At 41.6% G+C, this 16,398-nt stretch overlaps 1 protein-coding gene across 1 annotated transcript; it reads right to left on the bottom strand.

Annotated features, from left to right (window-relative positions):
* Positions 1-11,871: 11,871 nt before the first annotated feature.
* LOC138071152 (diphosphoinositol polyphosphate phosphohydrolase 3-beta) lies at positions 11,872-12,366 on the bottom strand. Its single transcript, XM_068962588.1, has one exon. It carries the CDS (start codon positions 12,364-12,366, stop codon positions 11,872-11,874), a length of 495 nt encoding a protein of 164 aa, XP_068818689.1.
* Between the last annotated feature and the right edge of the window lie 4,032 nt (positions 12,367-16,398).

Here is a 16,398-nt window from a genome sequence, read left to right as displayed (position 1 = left end):
TTTTGGAGCCAACATATTTCTCATTTGGGTGTGTTACTCTGGGCCACTTTATGAATGACACAAAAACAGTACTAGTTTTGAGTGGTGCCCAGAATAAGAGCAGGCTCTGCAAGAAGTCCAGGCTGCTCTACCATTTAAGCCATATCATCTAGTAGATTGAAGAGTGCTTGAATTGTCAGTGACAGATTGGGGTGCTGTTTGGAGCTTTTGGTAGGTTCCTCTAGGTGAATTACCACACAGGCTCTTAGGATTTGGGGGTAAAGTCCTGCCATCACCCATAGATAACTACTCTCTTTTTTGAGAAAAGTTGTTAGCTTGCTGCAAGGCCTTAGGAGAGACTGATTGCTTAACTATAGCCACCAAGTCACTTTCATGGTGGAATGGATGCACCAAGCCAAGTTGGGTGTACACAGAAACACTCCATCCTCAAATGGAATCAGTATATATGTGATCAGTCCCAGGCGCACCCTGAAGGCACGAGTAAGTTACACAAAGAAGTGGCTGAAATGTCTATGGTACCCCTCCTCCTACACTGCCTTCTCTCCCCGACTGCACTTCTGGCCTCATGCAGAGTTCCCTACTATCAGTTGACAGAGGAAGAAAAGTCTCAGGCTTGGTTTATAGGTGTTTCTGTACAATATGCAGATACCACCCTTAAGTGGACAGCTACAGCACTACAGCCATCCCTGAGTGGTAGTGGTGAAGGAAATTCCTCCCACTGTGCAGAACTTTGGGCAGCGCTCTTGGTTGTTCACTTTGCTTGGAAGAAATGGCCAGACATACTGATTCATGGGCTGTGGCTATGGGCTTGGCTGGATGGATAGGTACTTAGAAGGAACATGATTGGAAAACTGATGACAAGGAAATTTGGGGAAGAGTTATGTAGATAGACCTCTCTCAGTGGGCAAAAACCATGAAAATAAGTGTATCCCATGTGAATGCTCACTAAAGCATGACCTTAACAGAGGAGGAGTTTAATATTCAAGTGGATAGTATGACCTACGCTATGGACACCAGTCAGCCTCTTTCCCCAGCCACCCCTGCCCAACAGGCTCATGAACAAAGTGGCCAATGTGGGAGCAATGGGGGTTGTGCATGGACTCTACAACATGGATGTCTAGTAGTTAAAGCTAACCTGAATATGGCCACCACTCAATGACCCTTCTGCCAGCAGCAGAGACCAACACAGAGCCCCCTATATGGCAGCATGATCAGTCAGCCACCTTCGTGGCAGCTGGTTACACTGGACCACCCCCATCACAGAAGGGGCAGCATTTTGTCCTTACTGGAATAGACACTTGCTCTGGATATAGGCTCACCTTCCCTACACTTAGTTCTTCTCCTAAAACCACTACCCATGGACTTACAGAATGCCTTTCTACCGTCATGATATTCTATATAGCATTGCTTCTGATCAAGGAACTCACTTCATTACAAATGAAGTACAGCAGTGGGCCCACACCCATGAAATTCACTGGTTTTCCCACAATCTTAAAGCAGTCCCCACAATCTCAAAGCAGTTGGTCTGCTTTGGAATGGCCAGCTTTGGAGAACAGAACGCTTTGAGGAATAATATCTTGAAATTAGTAAATATCTTGTAGGCCTGAGCAAGCAGCTTCTCCAGGAGGCTGTATGTGCTCTCATTCAGCATCAACATATGCATTTTCTCCCATAGCTAGGATTTATAGGTCCAGGAATCAAGGGGTGGAAATGGCAGTAGCTCTCTTATTACCCTTAGTGACCCATTAGCAAAAGTTTTGCTTCCTGTTCTCACATTATGCTCTGCTCACCTAGAGGTCTTAGCTCCTCCAGGAGACACAATGATTCCATTGAACTAGAAGTTAAGACTGCAATCTGCCCATTTTGGGCTCCTCATGCCTCTGAGTCAGTCAGCAAAGTTAGTTTTGGCTGGGATAATTGATCCTGACTACCAAAGGGAAATTGGGCTGCTACTCTATATAACAGGGAAGGAAGAGCATGTCTGCAATACAGGAGATGCCCTAGAGTATCTCTTAGTATGGTATGTTTGGTGATTAAAGTAAATGGAAAACTATAACAACTCATTCCAGTCAGGATTAGTAATGGTCCAGACCTTTTGAGAATGAAGGTTTGGGTCACCCCACCAGGTAAAGAACCACAACCATTTTAGGTGTTTCTTGAAGGCAAAGGGAATATGGAATAGAGGAAGAAGGTATTTATGAATACCAGCCATGACCACATGACCTGTTTTAATAATGAGGAATGTAACTGTCTTATTTCTTATTTTGTTGTATGTTATGTGTATGTTTGTCTGTATATAATACATTTTCTTCCCTCTATTAACCCCTTGTGTAACATTAAAAGGGAATAAAGTAAATAAAGTGAAGGTGTCTTCACTTTATTTCATAGCATTTCAGTATTAATTTTGCATCATAGTATTTAAGTTACGAGATATCAAGAAGAAGGAAGAGTAAAGATCACTCAAGGACTTTACCTCCTCTTCTGGGGAAAGAGTCTATTTTTGGTATACACAGGATCCTTGTATCATGTTAGGTGGAAAGATGACCTTGTTGTTATCTTCATTTGGAGATTAAGTATGGCTGTAGGAGATGTTTATGAGTGCCAAGTTGATGGGGGGGGATATATTTGCAAGAGTTAATTTTATATGTCAACTTGGAGGGTATTTTGGATGAGATTAACACTTAAATCAGTGAACTTTGCATGAACAGCTTGCCCTCCATGATGTGGGTGGGCCTCATCCACTTAGCTGAAGCCTAAATGGAACAAAAAAACCAACCTCCCCCAAGCAAGAAAGAATTCTCCAGCAGGTGACCTTCAGATTTCATAATGTACCATCAGCTCTTCTGGGTCTTCAGGCTGCTAGCCTTTGGACAGAAACTGCACCATTGGTTCTTTCATTTCTCAGCTGCCAGCCCACAATGCAAATTTGGGACTCACTAGTCTTCAGAAGTGTGTCTAGCTATGCATTGCAACACTCACTTTATCCCTACCATTTATCTGCAATAAAAATCCAAGTCAGCCTCCTTTATCTGTTCTCTCAAGACATTTTCAAAACAGCTTTCGAAGCCTGTCCTGCTCTCCCCATAAAGCCCTTTCCCATGAGTAATAAATTTTTGAATATCCTATTGGTGTGTTAGTGATATCATCGGCCTCAACATCTGAACCAAATTTTGGATGGAGGCCCATCATGCATCTTCAGAATGGCCATGACTGTTGGTCTGTGCTTACAGAAAGAATTACTAGCTGGACATAGGAGGGGAAAGTGGAGTTGTAGGGGAATGGCTCCTCCATGGTGACCTGGCAACCTTGCATGTATCTATACAGGCTTGAACTTGCCGCTAATCTCAATCTTGGTTAAATGCTTGGTGACCTTTCAGAACATGAGGAGATGGAACGCTGTTAAGGAGCTGCTACATGACCACATACCACACACCTCATCTCCTCTGGTAGTATATTATGAGGCAGTTTCTCATCACATACCAGTTTCTGATGAGGTATTGGGCTTTTTGTCCTGTGCCCCTTAAAACAGAGTTACAGAACATAAAACCACTCAGCTCCAGTCTAGGTATGCCTGTTTAGTAATGGTGTATCATAAAATTTGCATTATCATCACACAGCCCCTTTTGTTTCTTGTCTTTTAGGGAATGTGGGTTGAGGACCTGGGGAGCTGGAACCTGTGGCTCATTCATCTTTCCACTGTATATTTAAGTAATAAACTATCTAAATCTAAAAGTATCTCATTGTATCTTTATCAGTCCAATCAGTCAGATCATGGCCTTGGCTTGACTTATATGTGTGAATTTGTTATCATATAACCCTGATTGCTATTTATATCTTTTATCCATAAAATAAAATAATTAGTATACATGTATTTAATCAACAGTTTTTCAACATAATGAATACTGAGGGCTGTTTCTTTCAATCATTTGTATTTGGGATGCCTTCAGTAAGTTATTCGGAGAAGGCACTGGCGACCCACTCCAGTACTCTTGCCTGGAAAGTCCCATGGACGGAGGAGCCTAGTAGGCTGCCATCTATAGGGTGGCACAGAGTCAGACACAACTGAAGTGACTTAGCAGCAGCAGCAGTAAGTTATTAAATGCAGCTGTGTGGCCAGTTCAGCACCTGAGCAAATATCCCATAGTATTGTATTTTATGAAGCTAACAAGTTATAAGTGCTTGTTACTGGAAGAAGTAACAGTTAGAACTGGACATGGAACAGACTGGTTCAAAATTGGGAAAAGAGTATGTCTAGGCTGTATATTGTCACCCTGCTTATTTAACTTATATGCAGAGTACATCATGCGAAATGCCAGGCTGGATGAAGCGCAAGCTGGAATCAAGATTGCTGGGAGAAATATCAACAAGTTCAGATATGCAGATAACACCACCCTTATGGCAGAAAGCAAAGAGGAACTGAAGAGCCTCCTGATGAAGGTGAAAAGAGGAGAGTGAAAAAGCTGGCTTAAAACTCAACATTCAAAAAACTAAGATCATGGCATCCGTTCCCATCTCTTCATGGCAAACGGATGTGGAAAAAATGGAAATAGTGGCAGATTTTATTTCCTTGGGTTCCAAAATCACTGTAGATGGTGACTGCAGCCATGAAATTAAAAGAAAATTAATTTCTTTTCTTCATGGAAGAAAAGCTATGATAAACATAGAGAGAGTATTAAAAAGCAGAGACATCACTTTGCCAACAAAGGTCCATATAGTCAAAGGGATGGTTTTTCCACTTGTCATGCGTGGATGTGAGAGCTGGACCATAAAGAAGGCTGAATGCCAAAGAACTGATGCTTTCAAATTGTGTTCCTGGAGAAGACTTTTCAGAGTCCCTTGAACTGCAAGGAGATCAAACCAGTCAATCCTAAAGGAAATCAACCCTGAATATTCATTGAAAGGACTGATGCTGAAGCTGAAGCTCCAATACTTTGGCCACCTGATGTGAAGAGCTGACTCATTGGAAAAGACCCTGATGCTGGGAAAGATTGGGGGCAGGATGAGAAGCGGGTGACAGAGGATGAAATCATTGGATGGCATCACCAACTCAATGGACATGAGTTTGAGCAAACTCCAAGAGATAGTTGAGAACAGGGAAGCCTGGCATGCTGCAGTCCATGGGGTCACAAAGAGTGGGACATGACTGTTGACTGAACAACAATATGGAATCTAGAAAGATGGTACTGATGAGCGTATCTGCAGGGCAGCAATGGAGATACAGACATAGAGAATAGACTTGGACACAGTGTGTGGGATGAATCGAGAGTAGCATGGAAATATATAAATTACCACATGTGAAATAGATAGCCTGTGAAAATTGGCTGGATGATGCAGGAAGCTCCAATCAGTTGCTCTGTTACAACCTAGAAGGGTGGGAGGTGGGACTAAGGTTTAAGAGTAAGGTGACATATGTATACCTATGACTGATTCATGCTGACGTATGGCAGAAAACACAGTATTGTAAAGCAATTATCCTTCAATTAAAAGTTTAAAAACTGGCTAAAAGTAGAGTAAACTTAAGCTAGGAAATAACTTTCAGGAAAGGTATAAATGAAAAAGTTTATGGAATTTTCTGTTGCTTCTAACAGGGGAATCTTGAAAGTGAAAGCTCTGCCCAGCTGTGTGTAATAAAGGCCTCTGAGATAAACCTTTCATCTCTTCTTTTCCAAGAAACAGTTTTTTCTGGGGGAACTGCTTGATCTTAGGATTGGAATACAACCTAGAAGGCAGTAAGGAGTAGAAAGGGCAGCTTCATCTTCACAGCCCTTCACACTTATGAAGGTGTTTAGGGGCTTCCCAGATGGCTCAGTGGTAAAGAATCCACCTGCCAATGCAGGAGGTGCAGGAGACCTGGGTTTGATCCCTGGGTTAGGAAGATCCCCTGGAAGAGGGCATGGCAACCCACTCCAGTATTCTTGCCTGGAGAATCCCGTGAACAGAGGAGCCTGGCAGGCTACAGTGCATGGGGTTGCAAAGAGTCAGACATGACTGAGTGAATGAGCTGTTGCTGCATTTTCCCTAAAAGGTACCTCCAATGTTGTTCTCACTTTCTGCCTGCTGCTCCACAAAATAAGTCAGGACAGACCTCATAAGTTCAGTACAGCTTCACTAACTCTGACCTAGGTTTTAGCTTTTATAGAATTCTAAGCACAGTTCAAAACGTAAGGAATATCTGCAATCTGTGAAACACAAAATGGTACACTGCAGTCAAGAATGTCAACTACTTACTTTCCTGTGTCACCTACCTTCGAGTATAACTTTAACAAATGTGCAAGTAACACATCTATAGCCATTATTCTTCTATAAAACTAATAAAAATATTTTGTGGATTTTTATAATTTCATAAAATTGCTCCCTTGGAGACTTCACCCCTTCGGTTTTTCACATTGACATAAACGGGACTCTCCGTGTGTGTGTGTGTGTGTGTGTTAGTTGTTAAATAAAAATTTAATTTTTCCCATTTTAGTGGGCCAAATTAAGAGAAAAAATTCAGGGTATGTCCCCCTTTTCTTTTTGGGGGACCTATTTGACCTATTTGGCCAGAAATGGCACACCAGAGCCAACATTTTCTAAACAATATAAAATTTTTCTCCCTCTTTTTTCTTAATGCCTCATATATTAGCTTTAATAAGAATTCTGATAACTTTTTATTTTGGAAAATGTCAAATATACAAAAGTAGAGAGGAACATATATTTAATATAATGAATCATCATTTAACCATCACCCAACTTTAACAATTATCTGGTCAAGGCCAATCTTGTTTCATCAATACCTCCAACACACTTAAATACAGACATTATTTTAAAGCAAATTCCAGACATCATTTCAACTGTAAATAGTTGGGAATATATCATAACAGCAATACTATTATTCCAACTAATATAAAATATCAAGTTGCCCAATTTTCAAATTATCCAGTTTGTCTCAAAATATTTTTATTTTATAGTCTAGTCAAATCAGGATCCTAAAAAGATCCATATATTACAATTGGTTGTTAAGTCCCTTAAATCTCTTTTAGTCAGCAGGTTCATCCTTCATTTCTTTCATTCTGGCCATTCACTGAAGGTACTAGGTCATTTGTCCTGTAGAGTTTCCTGCAGTCTTGATTCTGCTCATATCATCTCTGTGATGTAATGTTTCTCTGTTCCCTGTATTTTCTACAGATAAGGAGTTATGTCTAGAGGCACAGCCAGATTTAGGTTCAAAATTCTGGCAAATATTTCATAGGTGGTGTAGCATACTGCCATAGCAGTCACATAATGTCTGGGATGACACAGACATACAAAGAAGAATTTTTACTAATATCTCACAGAAGCCTTTAAACACCTGTGTCACACCTGATATACAAAAGCCACATATCACCTAAATAGCATTTACTGTACTAACACCAGATTAGAAGGTAAATGCCTTACCACTCAGTGTCAAAATATTAATTTTTAGACAAATCTTCAATGATGTCTACCATATTTCAAGTGGTTTCTTATATGCTAGATTTATAAAAAGATGAAGGAAATAAGGTCTTTGCACTCAAGGTCACATAACCTGGTGGGAAATACAGACACATAATCATAAGAGCACAAAGAAGGCCATAGATGCCAAATTAGAAGTCTGTACAGATACAGAAGTAGTGCAACAACCTGGAGAATAGTCATTGCAATAAACAGGGAGGAAGTGTCCAAAAGGATAGGACGAGCTGTGTCCTTGGGAGTGTGAAAGAGCTCACCTGTCTTCATAATTCCATTCATCACTGGGTTCATATACTTGATTCTTTCAAAGTAAATCTGAACATCTATGCCATTCACCTAAAATAATAAATCATTAATAGTTGTATTTGTTCATCAATTCTTCTAATCAACAAGTATTTATTGAAGTATGGTTCATCAACCACTTTGTATTGGAAAAGCCTTCAGTGAATTATCCAATGCAGTTCCATTATGAAGCCACCTGAGAGCCTGAGGAATAACAGATTGTCCTAGTTAAAATATAAAGCCAGAGTGAAGTAAGCCAGAAAGAAAAACACCAATACAGTATACTAACACATATATATGGAATTTAGAAAGATGGCAATGACGACCCTGTATGCAAGACAGGAAAAAAGACACAGCTGTGTATAACGGACTTTTGGACTCAGAGGGAGAGGGAGAGGGTGGGATGATTTGGGAGAATGGCATTCTATCATGTATACTATCATGTAAGAATTGAATCGCCAGTCTATGTCTGACGCAGGATACAGCATGCTTGGGGCTGGTGCATGGGGATGACCCACAGAGATGTTATGGGGAGGGAGGTGGGAGGGGGGTTCATGTTTGGGAACACATGTAAGAATTAAAGATTTTAAAATTAAAAAAAGTAAAAAAATAAAAAATAAAATAAAAAATAAAAATAAAATATAAAGCCAATAAATCAACACACAAGTATTTCTTTAATAGAATACACTAATAGTAGATATTTCTAATCTGTGGATCAATGACAGATGTCTCCATATTTTAGCCACTGTTCTAAGGCTTTGGGGATATGTAAGGATTCAGGCTGGGTCCTAGTCCTCAAAGAGTCCATAGTCTAACAGGTTAATAGTCATTTAGAAAGATGATTACAATACTGGAATGATGCTGAAAATATTTCCTATTTTTCTTGGTGCTTCCACAAAAGGAACCCAGAAAAGAAAACTTTGGCCAGCTGTTAGTACTACAGGCTTTAAAGCAGCATTTTCAGCTTCCTTTTCCCAGTTAACACCTATTGATAGAGGAATTGCTCTTTCTTACAATTGGATTCCCCTTAAATGGAAATGAGAGGAGCAGCTCCAGCTTCAGAGCCCTTTTACCCTTCTGTCCCAGAAGGGCCCTCTAATGATGCTAAGACTTCAGAAGCTGTCTATTCCTGTTGCTTACACATGTGCATGCACACACATTCACCAATATTTATCTGATGTTTCTAAATACAAAAATGTTGAAATATTTACAGTTCTTTCAAAGTAAACCATACAACAGAATTCAAAATATGTATAGCCACCTCATATCCCTTTCAGAGTTATTTCTTTTAACTGATCTGATCAACAAAACAAGTTCCTTAGAAAATATAATACACTGGGCATCCAGGGAAACTATATATTACATATCAAGATTATCTTTATTCCAACATGTCTTCTTAAAATGTTTTTTAAGACATTTGTCTAGTTTTGGGGAAAAAAATCCAGTCTTAAAAACACGCTGAAAACAAATTTCTACCTCATGTCTGAAAGTTTGATCAATGCACTGTTTTCTTTGAGGGGAATGAGCTGAAAAACTCATCTGTACATTTTTAGTGTAATAATAATGACTCTGCATGAAGTGGATCAAGCAACTGTGGATCAAGCTCTTGGAGGATGGAGGTTAACTAGATGCGATTTGGTTTGTTACTTCTGTGTCAACTTTTTTAAGCTGAATTCTTTGGATTTCTCTCTTAAAATGAAAGGGTTTTTAGGCTTTTTAATATTTTCTTGACTAAACTCCAAAAGCATAACAAGACCTGCTCTTTTGAATTTGAATGTTTAAAAAGTGTGTGATAACCATAAAATATTATTTTGCAATTTAGAAGTGAAAAGTTTTACAGACTGCATAAACTGAAGATAACTGGGGAACTGAAGATAATCCTAGCAAGTGGTAAAACCCAATTCAAATTTTTCTGAATTAAATATAACAAATATTTGCAAGCTAACAAGAGCTGATGAACATCAACATTGTACTTTTCACATTTGTCAAATACGTAGTTGAAAAGTCAAAACAAGATCGTGCATTATTATCTCTAAGAATGCCATGTATAAGTTAAACTTCCAAGGTGTCTGTGGCAACCTTTTAGATGGAGGCAGTTTTATATATGAAATGGTCATTAAAAAATCCAATTTCTCTGCTGTTAGTGTATACTTTGAAAAATTTCAAATATCATTAGTTGATTTGGACTGTTAGAAAAGGAAAGGTCAACTAGTGGGATTTAGAGAGTTTGCTAAAAATAAGACATCTTTCTGTAAAAAAAGAACATAATTTTGAAACACATATTTGCTAATCCTACATAATTTAAAATATGAAATCATATAATTTGTCTTTTAAAAGCTATTCATTTTCTACTCACTCCTATGATATTAGTTTTGTCAATTACAACACATAGTTTTATTTAGACATATTTATGTATGATAAAGATCTTATTTTAAAAATTGGCACCAAAGTTTTAAAAGAAAACGTAGAATATTCAATTCTACTAGTGACTGTGTTTTTGTTAATTTGTAGAAGAAAAAAGGGTTTAAATTACAGTAATTACCACTTATCTATTTGTGGAATATTTTTAAGATGTTAAATAAAAATATCTCCCACTCATACTCTCTTCACAAAGTAGGCTTTTTCTTAACGTTCTTGAGAGTTCCAAGTTGCTAAATTTTCAAAGTTCTTAATAGGGAGTGCATAATAGTGACCTTCCAAAAGTTAATTGACTGACACAAAATATCTATCAATAATGATTAAGAGATATGACAATTCAGGTTGCCCTAAAAATTAGGTAAGATATTTCCACCTACCAATACCCACTTCACCAAGTAGGCTTTATATCTACCTATTTGCTATGGCTAGAGAAATAAAGGTAGTCCCAGAAGACAGACCTATATGTTCTAGATAGGATCCCTGATTTCAAGCAAATATTGAAGATAATCTAAGTATTTTTTAATTGGTGCCAAAAAAGTTTATTATGTGACACAAAATTTTTATCCTAAAACTTTATGAGAGATTGTTCAGGCGTCCTAACAGTTTGAGAAGTGTGTAATAGCTGAATATCAAGAGGCTAACTCCCTCAATTGGGTTTTAATTACAACATAATATTCCATTCTTTTGACTACTGGTATTCAGATAAGTTTAAGTGGACTATCACAAATTCAAATATGCAAACTTTCTTTCAAAGAATAGTTTATACTGAGAGAACCACAGTTGTTTTAGGGCACTGAGAAAAGAGAAAAATGAGTTGGAGTTGAGCATGCTAAATCACAGTCGGAATACAGTTTTCATAATATGTATCAGGAGATGTACATAACAATATCACCCCAAGAGTGCGTTTACTCTAAAATAATATTCTGCTAAGCTACATTCGGGCTAAATGGGAAAAGGCTATTTCAAGTAAGAAGTAAAAAAATACCAGTTGTGAAAATGTTCTGAAACTCGAATTATCTACAAATGAATAAAGCAATTACTGAAAAGGGCAAATTAGATCACATATCTGAACATACAATCATTGTTCAATACAGAAAGAGCACACGCTGTAAAATTTCTAATAACTTTTTGAAATTCAAAATTCGTCCTTCAAACCAATTCCCTTCACAGAAGGGCTTGCTGACAAGGGCTAATGCTGTGAATGAGAAAACAACTTAAGAAAAAAAAAATAATGAAAAGGCCCACAAGCAAGGTGATCAGATTTTAAAGGACCTCAATACAACTCAAACCACAAGACTGGTACCAAAACTACACATGAAGACCCATACACACACATAGAAGTGTGAAATATAAAAAAACAAACCACAGCGCCCATACACGTTCGCACACACATACATTAACCTCAAAGTCTGAGTGAGCAGTTAAGGCAACTTAAAAAAACAACCCACGTGGCTTTGGCTTTCTGAAATGTGTTATAGTGCTACCAAGAAGCGATTCTGAAAGCATCTGAAAAACGTGCAAAGTGCCTGAAAACAGTGCCTGGGAACTGAGACAGTTTGCAAGCGTGATTCAGAGGTCTGCCAAGGAAACAAAAGAAGCCTCCCTCCTCCCGGTGAGAACGCACACGGCAACAAGAGAGGTGCTCCGGGCACTACTTATTGTCAGGTAGGCGGAAAGCAGAAGTCTGTGCACGAGCGGTACATACTAGGGATCGCCCTCCGGCAGGGACGGGGCCACGGAGTTTCCATTGGTTGGGGAACCGCCCAGCTTTAGTTTTTGCAGATATTCGGCATGCACGGGCTTGTGGCACTGGAGAACCTTGATCGCATCTTCGACTTTGAACCACTCTCGCTTCCTCCCAATGCTAACCGAATCTTCCCAATCCTCCAGAATCTCAGTGACAGTCAGTACATACACGTACGTTCTGTGCTTGCGATCTTGGTTCTGCTCGAAAATGCCCAGGAGCCGGCCTAACTTCCCCTTGACTCCCGCTTCTTCAAACACCTCGCGGACGGCCGCACCGCCCGGCTCCTCCTCGGGCTCCATGCCCCCGCCCGGCACGATCCAGCGGTCCGGGTACCGACTGCTACTCACTAACAGCACCTCGTCCTCGCGCTCGCTCCGGAAGCACAGGCACGCCGCCCGCTTCTTGAACCCCTCCGGGTCGTAGGTCCGCGTCTGGTTCGGCTTGCACTTCATCTTCGAGGCCGTCCGCCGCCGCTCAGGTCCCCGCCGCCGCCGCCGGGTCGAGGGGCTCCGAGGTGCTGGGGAGAGAAAGAGCCGCGGGGAGGGGCAGAGAGTGAGAGAGAGGGGCCTCAGCCCATGAGCCCCAGGCGCTCAGGGAAGATAAGGCGGGGGCGGGGACGGGGGCGGGGGCGCGCGAGGTACGTCAGTCGGTCCGTCCCCCGCGCGGCCGGGGGTCCCGGGCACAGACGCCAGAGTGGAGGAGGCACCGCCCCCGCCCCCATCCCCGCCTCCGCCCCGAGCCCGCCACTCTGCGAAGAGCCCACTCGCGTCTCTGGTGCGCGTCTCCGTCCGTCCCTCCTTCCCTCCTCAGCCGCCCAGACTGAGGCTGAGCGAGGTGAAGCGCATTCGCGCGCGCGTCCGCGTCCCCAGGCACGTGCGCGTTCCCGTCGGAGGGCGGGGGTCTCGCGGCTCCCGCAGCGCCCGGCGCCACTGGCGCACAGCGCAGGCGCCTGGCCCTTCTCCGGCTGGGGTTGTCCGTTCCCCAGGGTGAAAGGCACCGCATTGTGACTTGGGCCAGCTTGTTTCCACGTGTGCCTTTGACCCAGACGTGGCTGTGGCGCGGCCAGACGTTTCTCTTCACCCTCTCCAGCAGGTCGCAGAAAACACACACGCAATCGTTTTACACACAGCACCACAAGACGGATGGTCAAGTGCATAAGGTCGTAGTCATCTTCCACAATGAAGAGTACCGGCTTACTTATAGGAAGGCCTCGGTTTTGTCAAGATGATCCTAGGTATTGGGCGAAAGAGTACTGAATCGTTGCTGAGTCATTTCGTGCAGTTTTGTTTTTTCAACAGGTTCTTCACTTGGCCAGGCACCTTGGCACAGTCCACGACTGAACAGCTTTCTTGAACCTACCCCTGTTGACATCTTACCTAACCTCTGGTCTCTGGTTTCCTCATCAGTAAACTCCTCACCTACTTGGTTCAGATCTTTGCACTTTAGGTCATATTCACCCAACAGCTGGAGAGCCACGCAAAGCAGGAATCTCTCCCCTTCACACACTCCACACGTCTCTTTCTCATTGGGAAGCACTGGTTGAGGTTTTGGGAAGCATGCCTCTGGCAGTCCCTTCACATTTTACATTTTGAGTTTCAGAAGCCTCCTGGCCTGGGACTCCAGCAAGGCCACTTGGTGATCTCTCACCTCTGTCTCTGCTGTTGCTGCTCAGTCGCTTCAGTCGTGTCCGACTCTGATGGCAGCCAACCAGGCTCCTTCGTCCCTGGGATTCTCCAGGCAAGAATACTGGAGTGGGTTGCCATTTCCTTCTCCAATGCATGCATGCATGCATGCTAAGTTGCTTAAGTCCTGTCCGACTCTGTGCGACCCCATGGACAGCAGCCCACCAGGCTCCTCTGTCCACGGGATTCTCTAGGGAAGAATACTGGAGTGGGTCTAGCCATCCTATACCCTTGGCCAAGAAGTAGCCTTCCCACAACCCCAGATATAACAACCTAAAGCCTTCCCCCTGCATTTTATTTCTTCTGATTGTTTCCCTGCTCTCACAGTAACCTTATGGAGAAGACCTCTGATGTCCCCCACATTTTGCCTTATTGCAACTTAGGCATCTTTGTCTCTTTTACCTGCAGACACTCTGCTGGCATCAGGCAAGCCGGATCATGACAACTCACTTTTCCAAGGAAATAATCCATTCCTCAAGGGGACATCGAATCGGAAAGGTATGTGGAAAATGGTTATGAAACATACAGTCCGGTTTTTAAATAACAAGTTTGTTCAGCTTCCCAGGGTCTGTTCCACTCCGTGTATACCCAAATAGCCCATAAAAATGATTCTGTTCCTGGTGGCAAGACTACCCTCAATATCTTGAGCATAATATGACAAAAGTATGTGGGCATGATAGAACAAAACTATCGGAAGAAAAAGATAAGAGATATACAGAGTATCACCTGAACCAATAGCCATACTACCTCTAATGACCATATTTCAATGATGTATGGATGATCAAAGAACATTTGGTGGAATGCAACAAACCATGACCAAAAACAAACTAGGAGGACTTCCCTGGAGATCCAGTGGTTAGGACTCTGCACTTCAAAGCAGGAGGCACAAGTTGGATCCCTGCTCAGGAAAGTTTCCTCTGCTGCACGCTAGGACTTCCACCCTACCCCCCACCAAAAAAAAAAAAAAAAAAAACAACAAAACACTACACTAGGAAAAAATATAAATTTCAGCAAGATGTATTCCTCAGTGTGTTCATACTGACAATTAAAAATCAAAAACAAAATCCATCATAATCAGAATCTAGGCAAATATATCAATTATCACCCATGTTATTAGATTTCATTTAAAATTTTCTTTCCCATGTAATGAGATCGTAAAGAGAAAAATGCCTGCCATTTTGGTAAAGAAGACAAAATTCTCTTTTTTGCAGACAGGAGTAATATATTCTTGGGAAACACCTGAGAAATGATGTAAAAATAAACTTCTTTAAGTGGGAGAAATTAATAAATATTAAAATTTAAAATCCCAAGAGCTTTCATGTATGCCATCAATAATCCTGTAGAAAATAGAATGGGTAAATGATCACATTACAGTGGTAGTATCAACCACTACAAAGTAAATGAAACACCAAGGAATCCTAAAAATATGGTTAGGACATTGTAAAATGATAAAACTCATACTCAGCTTTAAAAGATATTTGAGTAAATCAAGAGGCAATTTAGCAAAGTTGGGAGATTGTGCTGGTGTCTGCAGGGATTATTATTATTCATTTCTTGCTTAGTACTTTCTTGTTTTCAGTCACTTAGTCGTGTCGTGATTCTCTGGGACCCCATGGACTGCGGTACACCAGGCTTCCCTGTCCTTCACTATCTGCTTAGGACTTGAAAGTGTTAGTCCCTGAGTCATGTCCTGCCAGCTCCTCTGTCCATGGGATTCTCCAGGCAAGAATACTGGAATGGGTTGCCATTTCCTTCTCCTGTCTGCAGGGAGGTGTGGACCAAACAGGCTACAGCTACATCACAGGTCTGCTTCACAATTGCCAGGTACTATCTGCTTGTCATACCAGAGGTGCCGTTTTATAGTCTATTCCACCATTCCCACATTAGATTACACCCATGTAATATGTCTGTGGTTCCAAATAGGAAAAGGAGTACGTCAAGGCCGTATATTGTCACCCTGCTTATTTAACTTATATGCAGAGTACATCATGAGAAACGCTGGACTAGAAGAAACACAAGCTGGAATCAAGATTGTCGGGAGAAATATCAATAACCTCAGATATGCAGATGACACCACCCTTAATGGCAGAAAGCGAAGAGGAGCTAAAAAACCTCTTGATGAAAGTGAAAGAGAAGGGCCAAAAAGTTGGCTTAAAGCTCAACATTCAGAAAATGAAGATCATGGCATCCGGTCCCATCACTTCATGGGAAATAGATGGGGAAACAGTGGAAACAGTGTCAGACTTTATTTTTTGGGGCTCCAAAATCACTGTAGATGGTGAGTACAGCCATGAAATTAAAAGACGCTTACTCCTTGGAAGAAAAGTTATGACCAACCTAGATAGTATATTCAAAAGCAGAGACATTCCTTTGCCGACTAAGGTCCATCTAGTCAATGCTATGGTTTTTCCAATGGTCATGTGTGGATGTGAGAGTTGGACTGTGAAGAAGGCTGAGCGCCGAAGAATTGATGCTTTTGAACTGTGGTGTTGGAGAAGACTCTTGAGAGTCCCTTGGACTGCAAGGAGATCCAACCAGTCCATTCTGAAGGAGATCAACCCTGGGATTTCTTTGGAAGGAATGATGCTAAAGCTGAAGCTCCAGTACTTTGGCCACCTCATGGGAGGAGTTGACTCATTGGAAAAGACTTTGATGCTGGGAGGGATTGTGGGCAAGAGGAGAAGGGGACGATCGAGGATGAGATGGCTGGATGGCCTCACGAACTCGATGGACATGAGTCTGAGTGAACTCCAGGAGTTGGTGATGGACAGGGAGGCCTGGCATGCTGCGATTCATGGGGTT

Source organism: Capricornis sumatraensis, chromosome X, assembly GCF_032405125.1.
Source record: "Capricornis sumatraensis isolate serow.1 chromosome X, serow.2, whole genome shotgun sequence".
NCBI classification, from domain to species: domain Eukaryota; kingdom Metazoa; phylum Chordata; class Mammalia; order Artiodactyla; family Bovidae; genus Capricornis; species Capricornis sumatraensis.
Note: the sequence above shows the minus strand (reverse complement) of the source record. Positions and strands in the feature narration are given on the sequence as shown.

Excerpts from the sequence above, each read along its gene's own strand:
- LOC138071152 (XM_068962588.1), bottom strand. The coding sequence starts at position 12,366 with ATGAAGTGCAAGCCGAACCAGACGCGGACCTACGACCCGGAGGGGTTC.